We start from the raw sequence: 18,652 nt of genomic DNA on the forward strand, positions 1-18,652 counted from the left end.
ATTGGAAGGAAGCAGGCCCTTAGCTTCTGGTTCCCATTGGGCCCCCCGAGCCACACTTTTCACGTTGGACATTGTGGCTGCTCTGGGCATAGACAGGTCACGTTGGTGCAGTATTTCCCGACCGCCAATGGGAGGCACCTGTTTGTGCCGCGTGAAGGCACAGAACTTCAGGGTTTGGCGCCTCATCAGATGGGGGGGTGGCTGGAAAGTCCGAGACGGCTCTGTCTTTCCTGCTGTTCTCCCGCAGCAACAGCCAGGAGCTTCCGCGTGTTCACTGATGACTGTCCTCGGCAGCCCCTGCTGGCCCGGTCGTCTGCTCCTGGTCTGTCTGCCTCACAACGTCCCACACACAGGCTCTGGGGTTCAGACGCCAGGACTGCCTCCGTCACCCTTTCTCCTATACCTGTCCACTTCTCTGTTTCTCTTGCAAGTGTGAATGTGATGTAGTGCTCAAGGGGTGGGTGGACCAGGGTAGGGAGAGCAGGCAGCCCCATGGGACCCATTAGTGACATGAGGGACGGGAGGGTGGTGCCCTTGTCAGCCTCCATGGGGACGACCTCGCCCACGTGGTGCAGACTGAAGCCAGATGCCTCCGGCTGGGGCTGATTGTGGACGGTTCTCCCAGGATGCCTGCGTTAGGAAGGCAGTGTGTCCGCGCTGGCGGGGGGTTTGTTTGCTTGGTGAGAAGGATGAGCTGTGTGATGACAGCGCAGCCATGGTCAGGCCAGCAGATGTGGGAATGAATGAGAGGGAGACGGGGCTAGGGAAGCAGAGGGAGGATGAGAGGGGGCACCAGGGAGGCAGGCTCTGGCCCCCAGAGGAGTGATGAGGGGCAGCATTGGGACTGGGGTCCCAGACGGGATGGGACAGGCCTGTGTCTCCCGCCTGCACACACGCGCCTGTTTAGATTCCTGTCCTGATGTGTTCACGTCCTCCCAAGTGAGAGGACACACGTGTCATTTCTAGTGTCCATAACTTGGTAAGGTCCTGCATGACTCTGATGTCACTGGTGTGCTGCTAACAGCTGGCTCTCCAGAAAAGAAAAGGCACTGATTTGTAACCTTTGCCAATTTCCATGGTGTAAGTACCATCCCTGTGGCCAATTTCATGGGGCTGGTGTGAGGCCAGTGAGCACAGATTTGGGACAAGGTGTGCAGGAGCTGACATTTTGTGGACCTCCGATATACAGACACAATGGGTGTGGAAAGGGCACAAATAACAGTAAATAATTTGGAGCCTGTGAGTTTTGAGTGTTTCCTGCCTTTATTTTTGATATAACTTATTTAGCTGTGAGTCACTGTTATCTGACTCATATTAACAGCTAAGTCTGACAGTCGGTGTTCAAAGTTGCCTGAAAACCATCAGCTCATCAGCCACGTTGGCCCTGGAGGCCCTGGAGGCCCTGCCCAGCGTGTGATGTGTTGCGCTTACAGATTTGAGAGCCAGGTGGGTCCTCCCCCAGCCACAGGCTCCTGAAAGGCGGACGTGACTTGCACATCTCCGAGCTCATACCCACACTCTCCATGCAGAACCTCAAATGTGCCAGGATGGCAGCATCAGCTCTCCGAGTTGGAACACTTTCTCTGTGTTTCTGTAGGAAGAGTCCTTATTTGGAACATTACTGAAGCCCTAGGCGTGATTTCGTTTCTGTACAGGACAGAAAACAGATGCACATGTACATCACCGGGTGGTCCCTTTGTGAAGCCTCTGCACAAGTCACGTGTGTTGCAGACGCTTGTGGTCTTGAGTCACATGCCAATGTGTGCTCCCATTCAAACCCTGCTGTGTGCGCCGACATAACTCACACATTGGTGCTGACACCCTCGACTTGTGTGCAGGGCCATGCAGACACTGCTGCACCACAGCGCGTGATCTTCCTTCATCATCGCCGCCATCCTTGGCCCAGTGTGCAGGGGCACCAGCAAGTACTGTCTAGCAAGAGCCACACCTGCACCTCACTGTGGAGAGATGGGCCCTGAGCTTGGCCCTTCCACGCAGAAGCAAGCAGTTCCTGCGTTTTTGGTGGGGGCGGCAGAGACAGACACGGAGACACAGACACAGGGGGAGGCAGAGAGGAAGAGAAAATGGGGCTGGGGGGCAGTAGGAAGGTGGGTGAGGGCTTGGAGAGATGAATGAGTGAGGGGAGGGCTCTGTGTGCCCCTCAGTGGCCCTGCTACTAGATGTAGGGACCTGAGCTCAGTGCATGGAGAGGGACTGCCTGCGGGGCTGGGGTCCACCTGGCTGTGTCCATTAGTTCCTGGCTCAGCTCAGGGAGAGACAGCTGACCTTCCAGGCTGCCCAGAGCTGTGATGGTCAGTGTCTCCACACGTGTACCCAGGGTACCATGTGAACCCCTTGCGGGGATGCAAGTGGGCTTTTGTTTTTCCAGATGTTATTAAAAAAAGTGGAGCCTGGCTTTGGAGCAGGTGCATCGCCGTGGACACACCTGTGAACAACGGCCCTGCTGTGCGTTCTGTATCCCGGGTTTGATTTGCTGTCGGTTGACGTTTAAGGTCCCAAAGACCATGAAATCACACTTCTGCAGTGTTAATTCACTTCATTCTTCCAGGGAGTCAGAGAGTTAATTTAGAAGCCCAATGTGATCTTCAGGCACCCAGAAGATTTCCGTTGAGTGAAAATTGCCCCTTTTTTCCTGCTTCTTGAATAGATGAGATTATTACAAAGGAGGAATACATTTTCTTCTGGAAGATGAGCTGCTTGACGAGTCTGGGCTGTTCGTTTGATGCAGAAATCAGTGCTTTGATTTATTGTCATTAGGCTGTCCTGTCGCCTCTGCTGGCCCTGACAGTCACAGCCAGGGAGGTAGGTAAATGGCCCTACTTTTCCTGCAGCTATTTGGTAATTCCCCAGGAGAATTTGGCTTTGCCACTCAGCCTGAGAAGTCTGAGGAGGCAGGGGCGCCATGTGCAGGGCCTGCAGTGGCCTGGGGCAGGCCTGGGTCCCCGGCCCACAGACAGTGGCCTCCCCTCGCTCTGCCCTGTCCTTGCTCTTGCCTCACCCAACAGCTCCTCTCTTGGCCTCCCAGGAGACACACCGCATCTTCTGGTAAAGCAGGCGTCTGGCCAGTCAGCAAACACCTGCGGAGCAGTGGGCATGCCCAGCCCTGTGCTAGGTGTCATCTGATCGACCGATGGGCAGACAGTCCTGCCTCACTGGTGTCCACCTCCCGGGAACCATACCTGGGAGGGTGCACCTTCCCTGGTCCCTGTGGGGACACCCTGCCACCCTCATCTTGCCTCCAGGTCCCCCCATGGCAGTGGCACATTCTAGGTGTGGTCCTCCATTGCTTGCACCTGGTCTGGCTTCCCTTGGGCCTCCACATTACCCCCACCCCTTAACCTTGCTCTCCTGTCTCTGGTGAGTTCCAACCCGAGGGCTTTCCAGGCCAAGGACCTTGGGGACAGCAATGTGGCTGGGTGGGGTGGGGCTCGCTCCAAGACCCCATCTACATAGAACTCACTATTTTTACTTAGTTTACAGATTACAGATTAATGAGCATAACCAAGTGTCCAAGAGATGTTTTGATGCACTCTTAACAATAACCTCATTGTTACTGTCACCATCAGGGTGGCTCTGGAACAGTTTACGGCTGTCTTGGGGCAAACTCTTGCTGCAGTGTTCCCTCCCTGCCATCCCTAGGTGCTCTGGGATGGTTTCCAAACCCAAGTGACAGGAACGCTCCTCTGTGGGGATGGCATCTGGGAGCACAGGAAGAGGGTGGTGGGGTCGTGAGCAAGAGGGCTCTCCCTGAGGACAAGGTGCCTTTGAGGGGCACCTGCATGCCCTTTGTAAATCCCTCTTCCTCCTGCTGGCTCCCTGCCCAGAGCCTTCAAGGGGGGACTTTTGATGTTCCATCTAAAAAGAGCCTCTCTCCTGGCACAGAGGGGGAACTCCCACCCAGCTGGCATCATGGGTGGACACGTTTTCTGGAAGGTCTGTCACACTTTAGGGAGATCTGATGGCAGGGTGCACATGCTGGAGGCAAGAAGGCCCAGCTTTCTGGAGAGCTGTGGGGTCTGTGAGGTGGGCTGGCTGCTTGGGTGGGGAGTGGCTCCCAGGGCTGTGCTCAGCAAAGGTGGGCCTGGAAAGCTCTGTCTGCTTCCCGATGGCTCCGTGAGCCAGCCTGGTGGAGCTGGACCACTGTGATGCTGCCCTGAGCCCATGTTTCTGTGAGCGTGCCTGCTGGCCGAAGCCTGCAGCAACCAGGCCCTCGCTTGGGCACACACATGCAGCTGAGAGTGTGGCCTGTGAGAGAGGCAGAGGGATAAGGCTTCCTGCTCCCCCAGGACACCTTCCCTGTTCCACCCTCACTCAGACCTCGCCAGGCCGCAGCCACCTGGGCGGATGTGAGCAAGGGGGCCGTTACCTGGCGATCTTGTCTGTGCAGGACATGGTGACCAGTTGCTCACCCAGCAGGACGCCATCCCATGTCTGTACGGTGCTGGGGCCCCGGACAGGGACGGTCCCTTCCCCAGACTCGATCTTGGTGCGTAGATGTCCACGGAGCTTCCTGACGATGTGCTTACTGCTGTTGACTAGGAGGTAAGAGGCAGCTGTGAGAGGCTGGGACCCTGTTTGTGCAGAGGGTGAATCCCCACCTGGAGTGGTGTGGGAGGAGGGGGGCCCCCTAGACACCTGCTAGTCTGGGGAAGCACAGATAAGTGTCCCAGTGGAGGGGGCCAGTGACTGGTGCAGAGCTGGGCTCCAGAGTGCCACCTCTAGACCAGGTCAGCTGACTTTGTATAATGGGCCAGACAGTAAATATCAGAGGCTCTGTGGCCTTTTGGCCTCTGTCCAGCCACTCACTGTGCTGCCACAGCATAGACAGGTCAGTGAATGAGTGTGGCTGCATTCCACTTTATGGATGCTGAAATTTGAGTTCCATATAACTTTCATTTGTTGGGAGATATTTCTCTTTTCACCTTTCTCAGCCATCTAAAAATGTGAAAACCATGCTTCATTCACGGGCCATACAGAAAGGAAGTGGGTGGGATCTGGCCTGAGGGCTGTGTTCTGTAGGCCCTACGTTTCCTAGCTCCTTAACCCTGGGAAAGTTACTCACGACCACTGTGACATAATTATTGCATCTTAAACTAGGGCGAATCATGGTGCCTGCCTCCTGGGCTATGGGGGTGGATGAGATAGGGCATGGACAGTACAACAGGGTGTCCATTGTCACCCAGGGTCTCTATGAGGACGAGATGGAGCCTATGAACTGGTTCCTGTGGGTCCCTCATGCCTTCATTTCATATTCTCCTTTCCTTTCTGGAGCCCCCTCCACACACACACACAGACACACACACCTACGCCACACCCCATAGTCCATGGTTATTTGGAGAACTAGCATGAACAAGGTGAAGATTGTTTTTATCCTGTCTTTCTTTAAAAAAGTTCTGCACATTAAGTCTGGATTATATTGGGATATGGAAATGGTTAACTGCTTTGCATACAAATGATATATAGCACAGTTATTCCAGCATTTACATACATATGGTGACATGCATGGATACTAAAGATACTTCCTTTAAAAATGTTCTATTTAAGTTTTGAAGTCCTGGAAATAGGATTTCTCTCTTATTTATCATTACTGAAGGCATAAAATAATAAAAAATATGTGGATTTATATAGGCACCTTCTTTTATAGATCTCAAAGTAATTTCCAGTCTATTTTATCATTGTTTGTAGGAACTGAAGTTCTTTGACTACATTTCCATTGTACCTCAAGCCCATGTCTTAGGGAGAAAGATTGCTATACTCCTTGAAGAAAGTAAACTTTTAAGAGGTTTCAGATTGCTTTTTGATCCTCACCAATGAGGTACTTGATGAGATCCAATTTTGACTGATCTGTAAGTCATCCACAGAAGGAAGAACCAAGATGAGAGACTGAGCCCTGGGTATGCAAGCCAGGGATGCCCCACAATGATGACAGTGAGGGTACAAATCTCTGTTGCTTTCAATGGCACTAGGAAATCAGATGATGACAAATACTCTGGTGGTGATAGTGATGATCATCATGACAGTGATGGTGATGATGATGATGGTAATGGTGATGCTGGTGGTCATGATGATGACGATGATGGTGATGATGATGGATATGGTAATGATGGTAATGGTGATGATGATGGTGATAGTGATGATGGAAATGGTGATGATGGTGATGGTGGTGGTGAGTGGTGATGATGGTGATGGTAGTGATGATGGTGATGATGACAATGGTGGTGATGACGATGGTGGTGATGATGGTGATAGTGATGATGGAGATGAGGGTGATGGTGGTGGTGATGAGGGTGATGGTGATGGTGACAGTGGTGATGATGGTGATGTTGATGGTGATGGTAGTGATGATGGCGATGATGACAACGGTGGTGATGATGATGATGGTGGTGATGATGGTGATAGTGATGATGGAGATGAGGATGATGGTGATGGTGACAGTGGTGATGATGACGATGGTGACGATGGTGATGATGATGATGGTGATGATGGTAATGGTGATGATCGTGGTGATGATGGATGTGAGGATAATGGTGGTGATGATGATGATGGTGATTATAATGGTGGTCAGGATGGTGATGTCGATGATGGTGATGATGACAATGGTGGTGATTATGAGGGTGATGGTGACGACGGTAATGGTGATGAGGAGACATGATGACGATGATGTAGAAGATGATATAATGACAGAGATGATGACAGTAATGGTGACGATGGTAAAATGAACATCAAATCATTCATATGACTCAAGACGCTCGAGCAAACATTTGCTTTGACCTGACTCTTTACACTGCCCAGGTGGGGTCTTACTTATCTCATCGACTTCCTGTGGCAGGCAGCACTGGGAGAGTGGAGGACCAATACACCTCAGTTCCCACAGTTTACCACAGTGTCATAGAGCTTGTCATATCCCCCTATGATGGGGATATTTTCTCAGGGAATATGGTACTTTCTGCCCGTCTCTTTGTATTAATTATAGCGTCCTTGTCATTCTCTTGGTGCTCCAACTGTTGTGTACTTTTTCAGACTTTGGAAGTTGCCCGATATATTGTAAGGTTTTTCTAAATTCTTACCCTCTGCTTCTGCACAACTGACTTTCCATGCAGTAGACTTTACGGTCCGTTAATGCCCTGACAACAGGGAGTCCTGGCTTCAGTCAGCAATTGGTTTGTAGGAGTTAACTCAAAGTTCTCAGGTGGATTAATTTTGCCTGAAGAGCCAGGTGCATGAGGCACTCCTGAAAAGTGTTTATTTTTGGAAGTGCTGTGTCTCAGGCTGCCTTCCCCAGCATGCTCCCTGATGAGCATGATCCATCCTGGGGGCGGGGCGTGCTCTGAGTGTTGGTGAGCCCACTTCCTCCAGTTCTTTCTTGCCTTATTGTGAGCGGGGAGAGAGAGCTAAAGTTGGCACTTGAAGCAGAACAAAACAGCAGTCCAGCCAGAGGCTGCATGGACTGGATCTGCATGGGCTGTGGTGTAGTGCACCCGGGAGACCCTGGGGGTGTGCAGTGTTGAGACCCTGCCTGCCTTGTGCATGCTGATACCCCCAAATCTATAGGAATATTCTAATCTGCTGCTAGTACTCTAAGTCCTCAGACTCTTCATTATGGCATTTATCAATCTCGAGCCCTTACCTGTGAAGATGGATGTCAAGATAAAGTAAGGATTGTCATATGCTTTACAGGGTTTTCAAGTGAATTTTTAATTTTTAGGAGAGACTGGAAAGAAAGCAGAGATCAGTGGCAATTGAAGGAGCCCACCTAGGGAGCACAGCTGTGTCTAAAGAGCAAGACATGGCTGCTGCAACGCCGTTGGCAGAAAGAGAGCCAGAAATGGGGGAGAAAGGAGTAGGAATGGAAAACATTATTTCTAAGCAACAGATAAACTTTTAATTTCTAAATCATCTTTAAAAGGTGTATGTATCCCAGAAGGTACACCTACGGTGAGATCCAGTATTTACTGTAATAGTGTCTGCATCATCCATCGTGTAGTCATGTGGGTGTCCTTTGTCTTATGTGACACAGTGGTGATCGTGATGGTGGTCAGTTATGAGGTCATCTGAATGTGTTTTTTCTTTTTTTTTTAACGTTTTTTTTTTTTTTTTATTTATTTTTGGGGCAAAGAGAGACAGAGCATGAACGGGGGAGGGGCAGAGAGAGAGGGAGACACAGAATCGGAAACAGGCTCCAGGCTCCGAGCCATCAGCCCAGAGCCTGACGCGGGGCTCGAACTCACGGACCGCGAGATCGTGACCTGGCTGAAGTCGGACGCTTAACCGACTGCGCCATCCAGGCGCCCCTGAATGTGTTTTTTCTATGGTGCACCGATATTGTCATATGTTGCACACGTCTGTGACTCAGTGGGCAGAAACCTGAAGATAGGGCTTTCAGGAAAGTGCTTTAGACTTCCAGACTTTGTATGTGATTTTGGTCTAAGCTCTTGAACTCCCCTAGGTACAACCAATGGAGCAGGCTTAGAACATACTGGCATTTAGTACGTGCTTGTGAGATATGATGCAGTCATGCCCTTTGTCATAGCATTTGGGGGAAGATGGAGGGGAGAATTTACGCGGTTAAATCTTGGAAAATGGCAGTAAGAACTGAGTTTCCCAGGTTATTTAAAAGATGCACCATGAAAGGCATTTGCATTAATGATGTTGGTGAGTCAGGAGGATGGTGCTTGCTCAGCCGCAGTGAAGGGCCCTGGATCTTGTCTATGGAGGCTCCCCTCACAGCCAGCTGGGGCCAGCCCAGCTCTGCCCACAGCCATTCAGGACATGACATCACCCTTGTGGCTCTGGCCTTGGGGAATGAATGGAGTTGCTCTGGGTCGCCAAGACCAATGACCGTCATAGCATAGGCTCATCCCTACTGGTAAGAGCCTTGTCCACCTGCCCTCCACGCCAGCCTGGCCCCTGCAGAGACTCTGGGAGACCCCTTTTGCATGCAGACCCAATCTGGGCAGGAGGCCGCTAGGGGATTTTGAGTCCTGTTGCTGGAAACATGTCAGATTCTCAGAACACTGGGAGGTTTTAAAAGTTCCCCACTCTACCCTGAATACACCAGAATCTTAGGAAGAGTGGTGGCAGGAAGCCACATTTGTGAGACTCCCCAGGTGATCCCGATAGAGAAGCTGGGTTTGGAAACAGCTCGCCTCCTGGCAGGCAACACGCCTCGCAAACATTTCAGACCGATTGGTTTTGATTTCACTTTTAAAGACTCTAGGAAGGAAGAATTACGATCTATCTAGATGAATATTTTTGAGGAAAAAAATAAAACTGGGGAATTTAGAATTTTTTGAGCTGCAGGCGTCTGAGGGAGGTGAGGCTGCTTCACAGCACAGGGCTCAGTGTTGTCTGAGACATGGACAGGGTCAGGGAGTCATGGACCCATTAGAGCCCCTGAGACAACAGGGCCAGGCATCGTGGTGGATGGCCACCATCGCTCTGTGGCACTTGTTCTTGGAAACACCAGGTCAGATTCGGTTCTCTGCCGGGCCTTGTGGCATGTGACACTGGCTTACTGGCTGTCCAGACCTCTCTACAGAACTTCCTTGCCATACTGCACTCTTTAGACGAAGGGGAATGATGTCAGCAGCTGTGTCCAGAACTTTCTCTTAGACTCAGTATGTGATTCAGGTGTGATTACAGCTCCTGATGCATCACACACCTGTCGAGATGTGTGTGTTCACATGGGTGTCCCTGTGTGTGCGCACGTGTCTTGTGCGTGTGTGTGGGGGAGGAGAGCCTGGAGCACTGTTGCTTCCTGCTGAGCAGAGGAGGCTGAGGACAAATGCGGGGATGTGGTGGGCAGCAGGCGGGGAAGGTGTGGAGGGCCTGGGGAGGTCTCAGCTCCAGCGCTGGGGCTCCTGGGTATGGGTGGACCCAGCGCATCTGTGTCCATGCACCTTTGGGGCTGTGATTCCAGAGCTCCGTTTAGGAACATGGAGCCGGGCTGGATTCTCCAGGGTTACCTGTTGGAGGTAGAGGCGCTGACTTCTGGGAGTGGATGGCCCCACAGGCCTGCACATCCTGCAGGGACTTGTCCCCACTGGCTCCCTGGCAAGAGCCCCTGAGAGCAGAGGCCCAGTTGCCCACATCTCCCCTGTGCGCCCTCCTTCTGAAGCAAAGGCATGCACTGGGCAATGGCTGCAGGTTCCCTGGGAAGCCCTTCCATGCAGGGTTGTCAGGAGCCAGTGCTGGCTTTGCTGAGAGTGCAGGGAGGTGATGTGTGCTCTGGCTGGGAGTCTGAGTCCAGACTTGCCGAGAGCCCCTCCTCGGTGGTCCTGGGGAGGAAGTGCCAGAGGCTGCGGTCTAAATAACCCCTGCACCTAGGTGGCTTAGGTGGTTGAGTGTCCAACTTTGGCTCAGGTCATGATCTCACAGTTCATGAGTTTGAGCCCTGCGTCGAGCTCTGTGCTGACAGCTCAGAGCCTGGAGCCTGCTTTAGATTCTGTGTCTCCCTCTCTCTCTGCCCCTGCCCCACTCGTGCTCTGTCTCTCTCTCTCTCACAAATAAATAAACGTTAAAAAAATTTTTTTAAAAATAAGCCCCAGCAGCAGCTCGTTCCTGCCTGGCATATCTGCGGTAAAAATGTGAGGAAGATGCTCTATTTTCTTCCTAGCAGCACCTGCCACTTCTAAAAGCACCACGAAATAAAAGACATCTGTGTCAGGAAATGAGCCCTAGGGTGCATCTGAGGATGTATTTGTTTGTTTTTCTGAACCACTGGCTTTGCAAGTTGGAACCGGGGCGGGGGGGGGGGGGGGGCTGGGAGGCCGTGGTGGGTGCTGCGCTCAGAGAGGCAGGGGGACACAGTGGGTCTCAGGCTGTCTCCACTTGGCCATGCCGGCCTCAGGAGGAAGTGGGTAAATTAGGGCCGGCCCTGAACATTCTGCCAGACCTCTCCTCCCAGACCTCAGGGCTCCTGGGTCTTCATGACGCCAGACTTTTGGGAGCAAATGGAAAGACAGTTCTAAGCAGCTGTCTAATGGAGCACAGTTCACAGTTTTATACAGGAAGCCGGTCTCCTGGAGATGCAGCTTGATGAACCCTCCAGGAAAAATGAATCTGTTCCATGTTGTTTCTCCTCCTTTCTCTGGGATGTGTGACAGTGAAGGGTCCCTGCTCTACCCCTGGGGGGGGGGGTGCCTGCTGTCACCTGCCAGCTCCCGGGGAAGCTCCCCAAAAGGCCCCTATATTTAGGGAGCTCCCTTATCCTGACTCTCAGTTGCATTTGCTTTCCATAGGGTGTGGCTCTGGGCTGGACGTTTGTGTTGGACACACAACTTAGACCAACTCTTGTGTTGAAGCCCCAGCCCCAAGGGGATGGAGTCAAGAGGAGGGGCCTCTGGGGGTGATGAGGCCATGAGGGGCCCCCCTGATGTGATTGATCACTGCCCTTGGGAGGGAGCCCCTGCAGAGCCCCCGTACCTCCCCACCCACGTGAGGATACAGCGGCTCCCCCAGACACTGGGTCCTGCACTCCCCGTCCCCAGATTGTGGGCAGCCAATGCCTGTTGTTTCTAATCCACCCCAGCTGTGCTGTTGGGTTCCAGCAACCGTGGGGGAAGAGAGGGGTGACACTGTTACTCAGAGCCACACTATGGGGATCTCCCCGACCACTCTCCACAGGGGAGAGTGAGGGTCTTGGAGCAAATCTGGAGGAAAGGGGAATGGATCTTTTTGGACAGGCTGCAATCCGTGTTAGAGAACTAGGTTAAGTTCAGTACACGTAGGGTTTCTCAAAAGTGCTCTTCCTCTGCACCTGCTTTATCTCAGCAAAGCCTGGGCATTCAGAAAGTGCTTCTCTGTCCTTCCACTGGCAATTAGAACACAAACGCAGCCTTCCGTGGGGGAAATCAGAAGCCAAAAATAAACCTTCTCTACGTGTGTCTCGTCTGCTGCACCTCAACTGAAGATTTCCCAGGATGAGTCAGCGTCTTTACTGGGAGCAGATACCTCACAATATATGCGTCTAATTTCACTGCCTGCCTCAGACGGTCTGCCTGGTGCTGCTTTTGGGAGGGGTCTGTGTGTGCATGTGCATGTGTGTGCATGTGTGGGGGTGCATGCACGCACGATACATGTTGCACGCACGAATAATATCAGGAAGAGAATTTACTGGCACTCTGCAGCAGCTGAACACTCTTCCCGAGATGCTGATGTCATCAGACCCACACAGGAGAGGCCGGCTGTGTCCCCGCACTGCAGAACACAGCGTCCCCCCTGTTGGGTGGACCCCATCTGTCCACATCTGCTCTGACCAAACGCTCAAGAGGGCAGGTCCTGCCCAGCACTCACACCGGGGTTTGCTACCCGGGGCGACACCCACTGCTGGCTTAGTTACACATAAATAAACATGCTCAGCGTTATTCTCTGCAAAGCTGCAAACACAGGTGAGCAAAGCCACCTGGACCTGCTCTTTCTCTGCGTAATTCTCTCCCCATCTCCTCCCCTCTCTTGTGCAGAGCGGGGCAGGGGCCGCTGATCAACTGAAATGAGGCAGAGAACCATAGCAATTAAATAGCTAATTTTAGCTTTTCAAGCCACCTTGCTCTCAGTGATGTGGGCGATTCACAGGAGGGTTTGGAGGCTGAGGGGGCAGCCAGGCCACACGAGTGAGCATGCTCAGCACAGAAGGCCTGGCCCGGGGGCCGGTGGAGGGGAGGGGGCTGTGTCTTACGGTCGGCCGTGATCTCGTAGGGTGAGTGCAGCCTGGCATCTCCGCAGGGGGACGTGCTCACGTAGAGATGGAACAGCACGTTGTCCCGCAGCCGGTAGCCGCCGTCCTTGGACCGTTCGAATATCGAGTGCTCTGAGTCCTCCCGCCGCTTGCTAGGGTCAGAGAGAGGGTCCTCGTCACTCATTATGAACCAACAGGAAAGGCGCCCATTGGGCCGATGCCTTTGCATCTTATTTTGTGTCTTATTTCCCCGTGTCTTTCTTGTTGCCCTCTGCCTACTGCGTCTAGAGCAGGTGGCAGTGAAATGGGGAAGGGGGACCCAGGGACAGCAGTTCTGTTCTGTGCCCCCAGCCATGTGTCCGGCCTCAAGAGGGCACCACTCCAGATGCCTGTGGCTGGGTTTGTGGGGTGCTGTAGTCGTGTGGAGACACTGCCCTTGGGCGACCACCTTGCTAGAGGCTGGACGTTCGTGTCCCCCAACTCAATATGCTGGAGTCCTGCACCCCAGGATGTCAGTGTCAGCACGTGGGGCCTCTGGGAGGGGAGGAGGCCATGAGGTGGGGCCCCCATGATGGGATTAGTGTCCTTATGAAGGAGACCCCAGGGCGCCCCCTCGCCCCTTCCCCACATGAGGAGGACACAGGAGAAGACACTGCCTGTGACCCAGGATGCAGCGTCTCATCAGACACCAGACCTGCTGCCCCTTGAACCCTGGACGTCCAGCGAGAGCTGCGAGTGATTGGGAGCTTGTGGTGTTTTGTGGTGGCCGCTTGGGCCTGAACAGTCCCCATTAGTGGGGGGATAAGTCTGTTACCTGGCGTGTTTGTACGTGTGGGCAGGCAGGGCACATGCACCCTGCAGACCATCTGCTGCAGCCACCCGTGGGCGAGCAGGTGCCCCAGGAGGGAGGCCGGAGGAGAAGGAGGCCTGGCATTTCAGCCTGGCCAGCGCTCAGCGGACGCACCGTCTGGGTCCCAATGTGCTGTGGGCAGACGGCTGTCCACACAGGCCCATCCCTGGGGCTGCTGCTTACCTGAGGTGTAGCTCCAGCTGTGCATACAGGAAGTGGACCAGCGCCCTCCGGGCCACGATCTCCGCGTGGCAGTCGTTGACCACCAGCCCCTGGTCATTGATGTGCTCGCCGCTGATGCACTTGGTGCCCGAGGACAGGACGATGACCTGTGCCTGCCTGACGTCCAAGCCTGGGGGACAGAGAGGGCATCAGACCCCCATCAGACGCCTGTCAGAATCCCCATCTCTCAGGCCCCTGTCAGAACCCCCCCTCAGATTCCCCCTGTCGGACCTCCCGTCGGACCAGCCCCCCAGACCCCCGTCAGACCTCCGTCAGATGCGCCCCTCGTCAGGCCTCCATCAGACCCCCCCGTCAGATCCCCCATCACACCCCTCCCGTCGGACCCCCGTGCGGGAGCGAGGCCGCCCTCCCCTCACGGGACCCTGGCGGCCCCAGCCTGGAAGCCCCGTATGAGCGGGCACCACACCGCGGGCCGGGTACGGGGGCCGCACTTAACGACAGGTGCCTGGGGTCTCGGGCCCAGCCGGCTCAGGGACCGGACGGCCAGCAGAAAGCTCGGTCCCGAGAACGCCTTACTGCCCAACTCGAGACCCGCGGGGGCGCCCGAGCGTGCCCCTGCTGATTCCGGACGCACGCGGAGGGGCTGCCCACTCTCGCGAGTAGCGCCCCGCGGAGGCGGGTGTGACGGACACCGGCCGGGAGGTCTGGCGGCCCGCTGGCGCTCCGGCGGCCGCGACGCGTCGCTTCGAGGGCCGGGCCCGGAGCACGTGGCCTGGCCGCGCCCAGAGGCCCCGGCTGACGCCCGCCCGGAAACCCGCCCCGCGCGCCCCGCCGCGCGGGCTGGGATTGGCTGCTGGGGGCGTGTCGAGCACGGGGGCGGGGGTGGGGGGTGGCGCCGGGAGCCAGGCGGGGGCGGGGCGGACGACGCACCCGCGCACGCTGACCCCGAGAGCTACCGTCTGCCCCGGCTCCCCGCGTGGGGCCGCCGCGACCGACCGGGCCTGCGGGGCGGGCACGTGCCTGCGTCACAGGCTCGGCGCCCTGGGCCCCGAGGCCCCGGTGACAATTGCATTTCAGGGCCGGGGGCCTGGGGTGTGTGGTGGGGCCGCCCCCTCTGCGGCCCGGCACAGAAGTGGGAGCCGCCCCATCCCCCACCAGCGCGGCCTCGCTTCACCGCCGCGGTTCAGGAGCCACGTGGAGGCCGCGGGACCTGAGGGCAATGCGCGCGGCCGCGGTCACAGACGGCGTGCAAATGGTGAGTGTCCTGTTTGGGCGCCACCAGAGCCGCAGCACAGACAGGAACTCCGTGGCGGGGGGGAGTGTATGTGAAGCTCTGTTCCCCCCCCCCCCCCCCCGTCCCTGCGCGGGTGAGGGGCTGGCGGGGGTCCCGAGGGGCCCCGGCACCGTCTCCCCGCCACCCCCTCCCCCGTCCCTGCGCAGGTGAGGGGCCTGCGGGGGCCTCCTGAGGCCGGGAGCGGATGGGTCATTCCCACGGTGGAGGCTCCTTGATTTAACCGTCTCAGGACAGTGCTCGCTGTGACCACAGTCCAAGGAAAAGGGCATTCTCTGCAAGAACGGGGAACAAAGCCAAAGAAACCTTAAGAACGAACCCCAAACTCCCGTTTTCACAAGTGGTGGGTCACCTGCATTTAGGGGGGCCCTGGAAGGCCACAGGCCGAGTTTGTGGTCCTGACTGCACAGCCGGATCCCGCTCCCGATTCGCCCCCTACGCTCCCCTTCGGGCTGTTCCGGGGCCCTTTTTAAGGAAACGCTCGGAGTGGAAGTGAGTGACCCTGTGAGTAAGCGGTGCTGGTACCCGCTCTCTGTGTCTCCTGTGGCTGTGCCCCCTGCACCCCCTGGCTCCCTGTACCCTCTGTACCCCCTGCACCCCCTGTGCCCCCTGCTCTCTCTGTACCCCCCACCCCGTTCCCCCTGCACCCCGGTACCCCTGTGCCCCCGGCACACTCTATACCCCTGTGTCCCCTGTGCCCCCTGCACCTAGGCTGCTGAGATCTGTGAGTAATAAATGTTGTGACTTCCTCCCTTGTACTGAAGCTGCGCCTTCAGTCCAAACGGGCCTGGGGTGTCCACTCCCCCATCGTGGGGGCTTGGAGGTGGGGGGGGGGGAGCCAGCTGCTGGCCCCACACAGGTGGCTTGTGCCTCCCCTTCAGTAGGTCACACAGTGGGTATTCCTGGTTCGGTGAAGCTCGGCTGCTCAATGCACTGACCTAGTGGGCTTATGGGTCCACGAATGTAGCCATATTTTCTCTTCATGTAGATGGTGGATTCCTTCAGGAGTCAGAATTGCCACAAAATATTTCAAGAAGGGTCTCCCTGGAGAGTCCGCATAATTGGATGGGTCACCTGGGACAATCCAGTCAGTTTTCCTGAGTTAGTAACAAATCTGATTTCCAGGTGCTGCATGGGAAGATGGTATCAGGAAACCATAAGCCAGATGCACCTGTTAAGCAAAAAACAGGACCCCACCTGCAGCTTGTGGGGTCCTGAATTCTGTGCTGCGTGTGGTCAGCAGATACCCGACAGGTTAGCAGATGGTGGTATTGCTCTGTTGAGTCCCTCAGAACTTAGTTCTCAAGCCCAGATGACATCTGCCCGTGCCTGCCCCGTAAGTGTGGGTCGTTCTTTTGAAATAAAACAGGAGAGGAAAAAAGAAGGAAAGATGTGGAGTGGGGGAGCACCACACATCCCCCTGCGGTCAGGAGACTGGCCCTCTGTGTGTGCAGTGGGGGAGGGGGCCAGGGGGCCCTCTGTGTGTTAAGGCGAGACTGCCTGATGGATGGATGGGATGCAGCAGTGTTTCTTTCTGCGTGTCCGTCCATTCTACTCCTTCCTTCCTTCCTTCCTTCCTTCCTTCCTTCCTTCGTCTCCATTTCTGTGGCCCCAGACTGCCCAGTGCCCTGGCCAGGCTGGCCCTCGCTGGCCCCCTCCATGTGAGATGTGGCTTTGTGGACATCTCAGGAAACAATTGGATGCTCACTTCTTTTGTTCTGGTCACACAGTCAGCTGCGCTGCTCTGAGAAGAGGGAACATAGGATCCGATTAACCCCCTGTGGTTTCTTCCCCAGGACTGGCAAAATGTTTGAAAGCAGCCCCCAGATCAGCTGCTCCCATTCCACTGCCTGCAGCATCCTGGCACTCGCTTGGGGGGCACCCGAGAGTCATCGATCAATAAATAGGCCCTCGTCCCAGGGGATAAGGCCGGCCAGCTGCCAGGGAGCCGAATTCTAGCAAAGGTGGTTATCCGGTGGAGCCTGTTGTGGACGAGCCAGCTTGACGGAGAAATGGCTTTGCAGATCCCAGCTTAATTAAAGCAGGTATTTAGAGTAATGGAAAGTAACGTTTACAATGGTTTCCTTAGTTTTTCCACCTTCAGATATCTGTGCACGTGCCCGATAGCTTAGCAACGGAGGACGGTTTGGGACTTGTCCCCATTTCTCTTGAGGGCCGGTCTGATTCTCCTCTCTTGATTCTGTGGAAGTTGGAGCTGTAGAAACAGAAACTGCTGTCCCTTCACCCTTCATTAATCCTCACTTCTCTGGACTCCGGGCTCTGCCTTATTCAGTGTAGTTATGTGCCCCTAGAGACACACTATTTGCTTTTTCACCTCCTGTGTGCCATTCCATGCCGCATGCCACAGTCCTACTCTTCAAAGGATTTATCATGAATTTGGGGAGATGATTCAGACACAGAAATGTCTACAATATAAGGCATTATGATAAATATCATGAAAATCTGCACACAGAATGTCATCAGGGGGAGGGGAAGGGAGAGAACTCTGTGCTTGGGGTCTCTACAAGCCGGCCGGGGCCTGGGCTTCCCAGGCAGTGATTCATTGAGTTCTCTCGGAGGCTCTTAGAAGGCAGTTATGGAAACAGAGAGGGTGAGGGAAGAAGCCAGGCAAAGAGAAGGTTTCACGTGAGTCTAGTCTCCAGCTGATCTGACAGAAAACTCTGGAACTTGTAGGTGCCACAGAGGCCATGTGCTCTGGGACACAGGTGCTGAGCTGTGGCCCCTGTTGTGGTGACTGTTACTCTGAAGGGCGACATGAGGCATGGACATAGAAGACACAACCATACTGAGTTATACAGAACGAACCGAAGTGGTCAGAGGCCCCTGCCCGCAAAGCACCAAGCCCAGTTAGTTTTGTGGGAGAATTGTACCAAACTTCAAGTAGCAGACAATTTCAAGGCTATTTAAAGTGTTCCAGAGCGTATGAAGACAAGGAAAGGCTTCAAATGATTTTTATCATGAAATGCCTGTTACTGATCTATCCACCTGACTGAGAACGTGCAGAAGGAAAACTCCAGGTAGCCTCGGTTATAGGTATTGAAAATTCTAACCGCCAAGCATTGGAGGAAAAGAGTAATACAGTAATTACTACAAGGGTGGTTTATTCCAGAAATGCAAAAATGGGTTCAATCAAAATGCAATTCAAAAATACGATTATAATTACAGATACTGAAAAGGCATCTACAAAATCCAACAACTACTTTTGGTAAAAGCTCAATAAAAAATAGGTGGATTTTTAAATGTGATTTTACACGTATGTGTATGTATATATTACATAGGTATATACACACACATACACGTTATAAAGATTTAGATATACTCACACGTTATAGAGAGATGTGTATACAGACACAGATGTTATAGAGGTATATATGTTATATAGAGAGATATATACACATGCACAATGTTATAGAGAGTTGGATGTAGACACAAATGCATGTTATAGAGAGATGTACACACATACACAGACATATGTAGGCAGAGGTATACACACAGGCACACACACATATATAATATATAGAAAGAGGTGTAGACACACGTAGAGACAGGTATATTCACATACATGGTAGAGAGGGATATGCACATGCACCCTCCCCCAGCGTCATGCTTG

General features: G+C 54.2%; 1 protein-coding gene across 1 annotated transcript in view; it reads right to left on the minus strand.

The window, feature by feature from the left end:
• ADARB2 (adenosine deaminase RNA specific B2 (inactive)) overlaps positions 1-18,652 on the minus strand; it is a 417,306-nt gene that overhangs the window by 28,133 nt on the left and 370,521 nt on the right. The window contains exons 5-7 of the mRNA XM_049626747.1: positions 13,731-13,899; positions 12,698-12,849; positions 4,388-4,556 (exon numbers count right to left, since the gene is read on the minus strand). Coding sequence (XP_049482704.1) covers positions 4,388-4,556; positions 12,698-12,849; positions 13,731-13,899 — 490 coding nt within the window. The remainder of the gene's footprint in view (positions 1-4,387; positions 4,557-12,697; positions 12,850-13,730; positions 13,900-18,652) is intronic.

This window comes from Panthera uncia, chromosome B4, assembly GCF_023721935.1.
Source record: "Panthera uncia isolate 11264 chromosome B4, Puncia_PCG_1.0, whole genome shotgun sequence".
Lineage (NCBI taxonomy): Eukaryota > Metazoa > Chordata > Mammalia > Carnivora > Felidae > Panthera > Panthera uncia.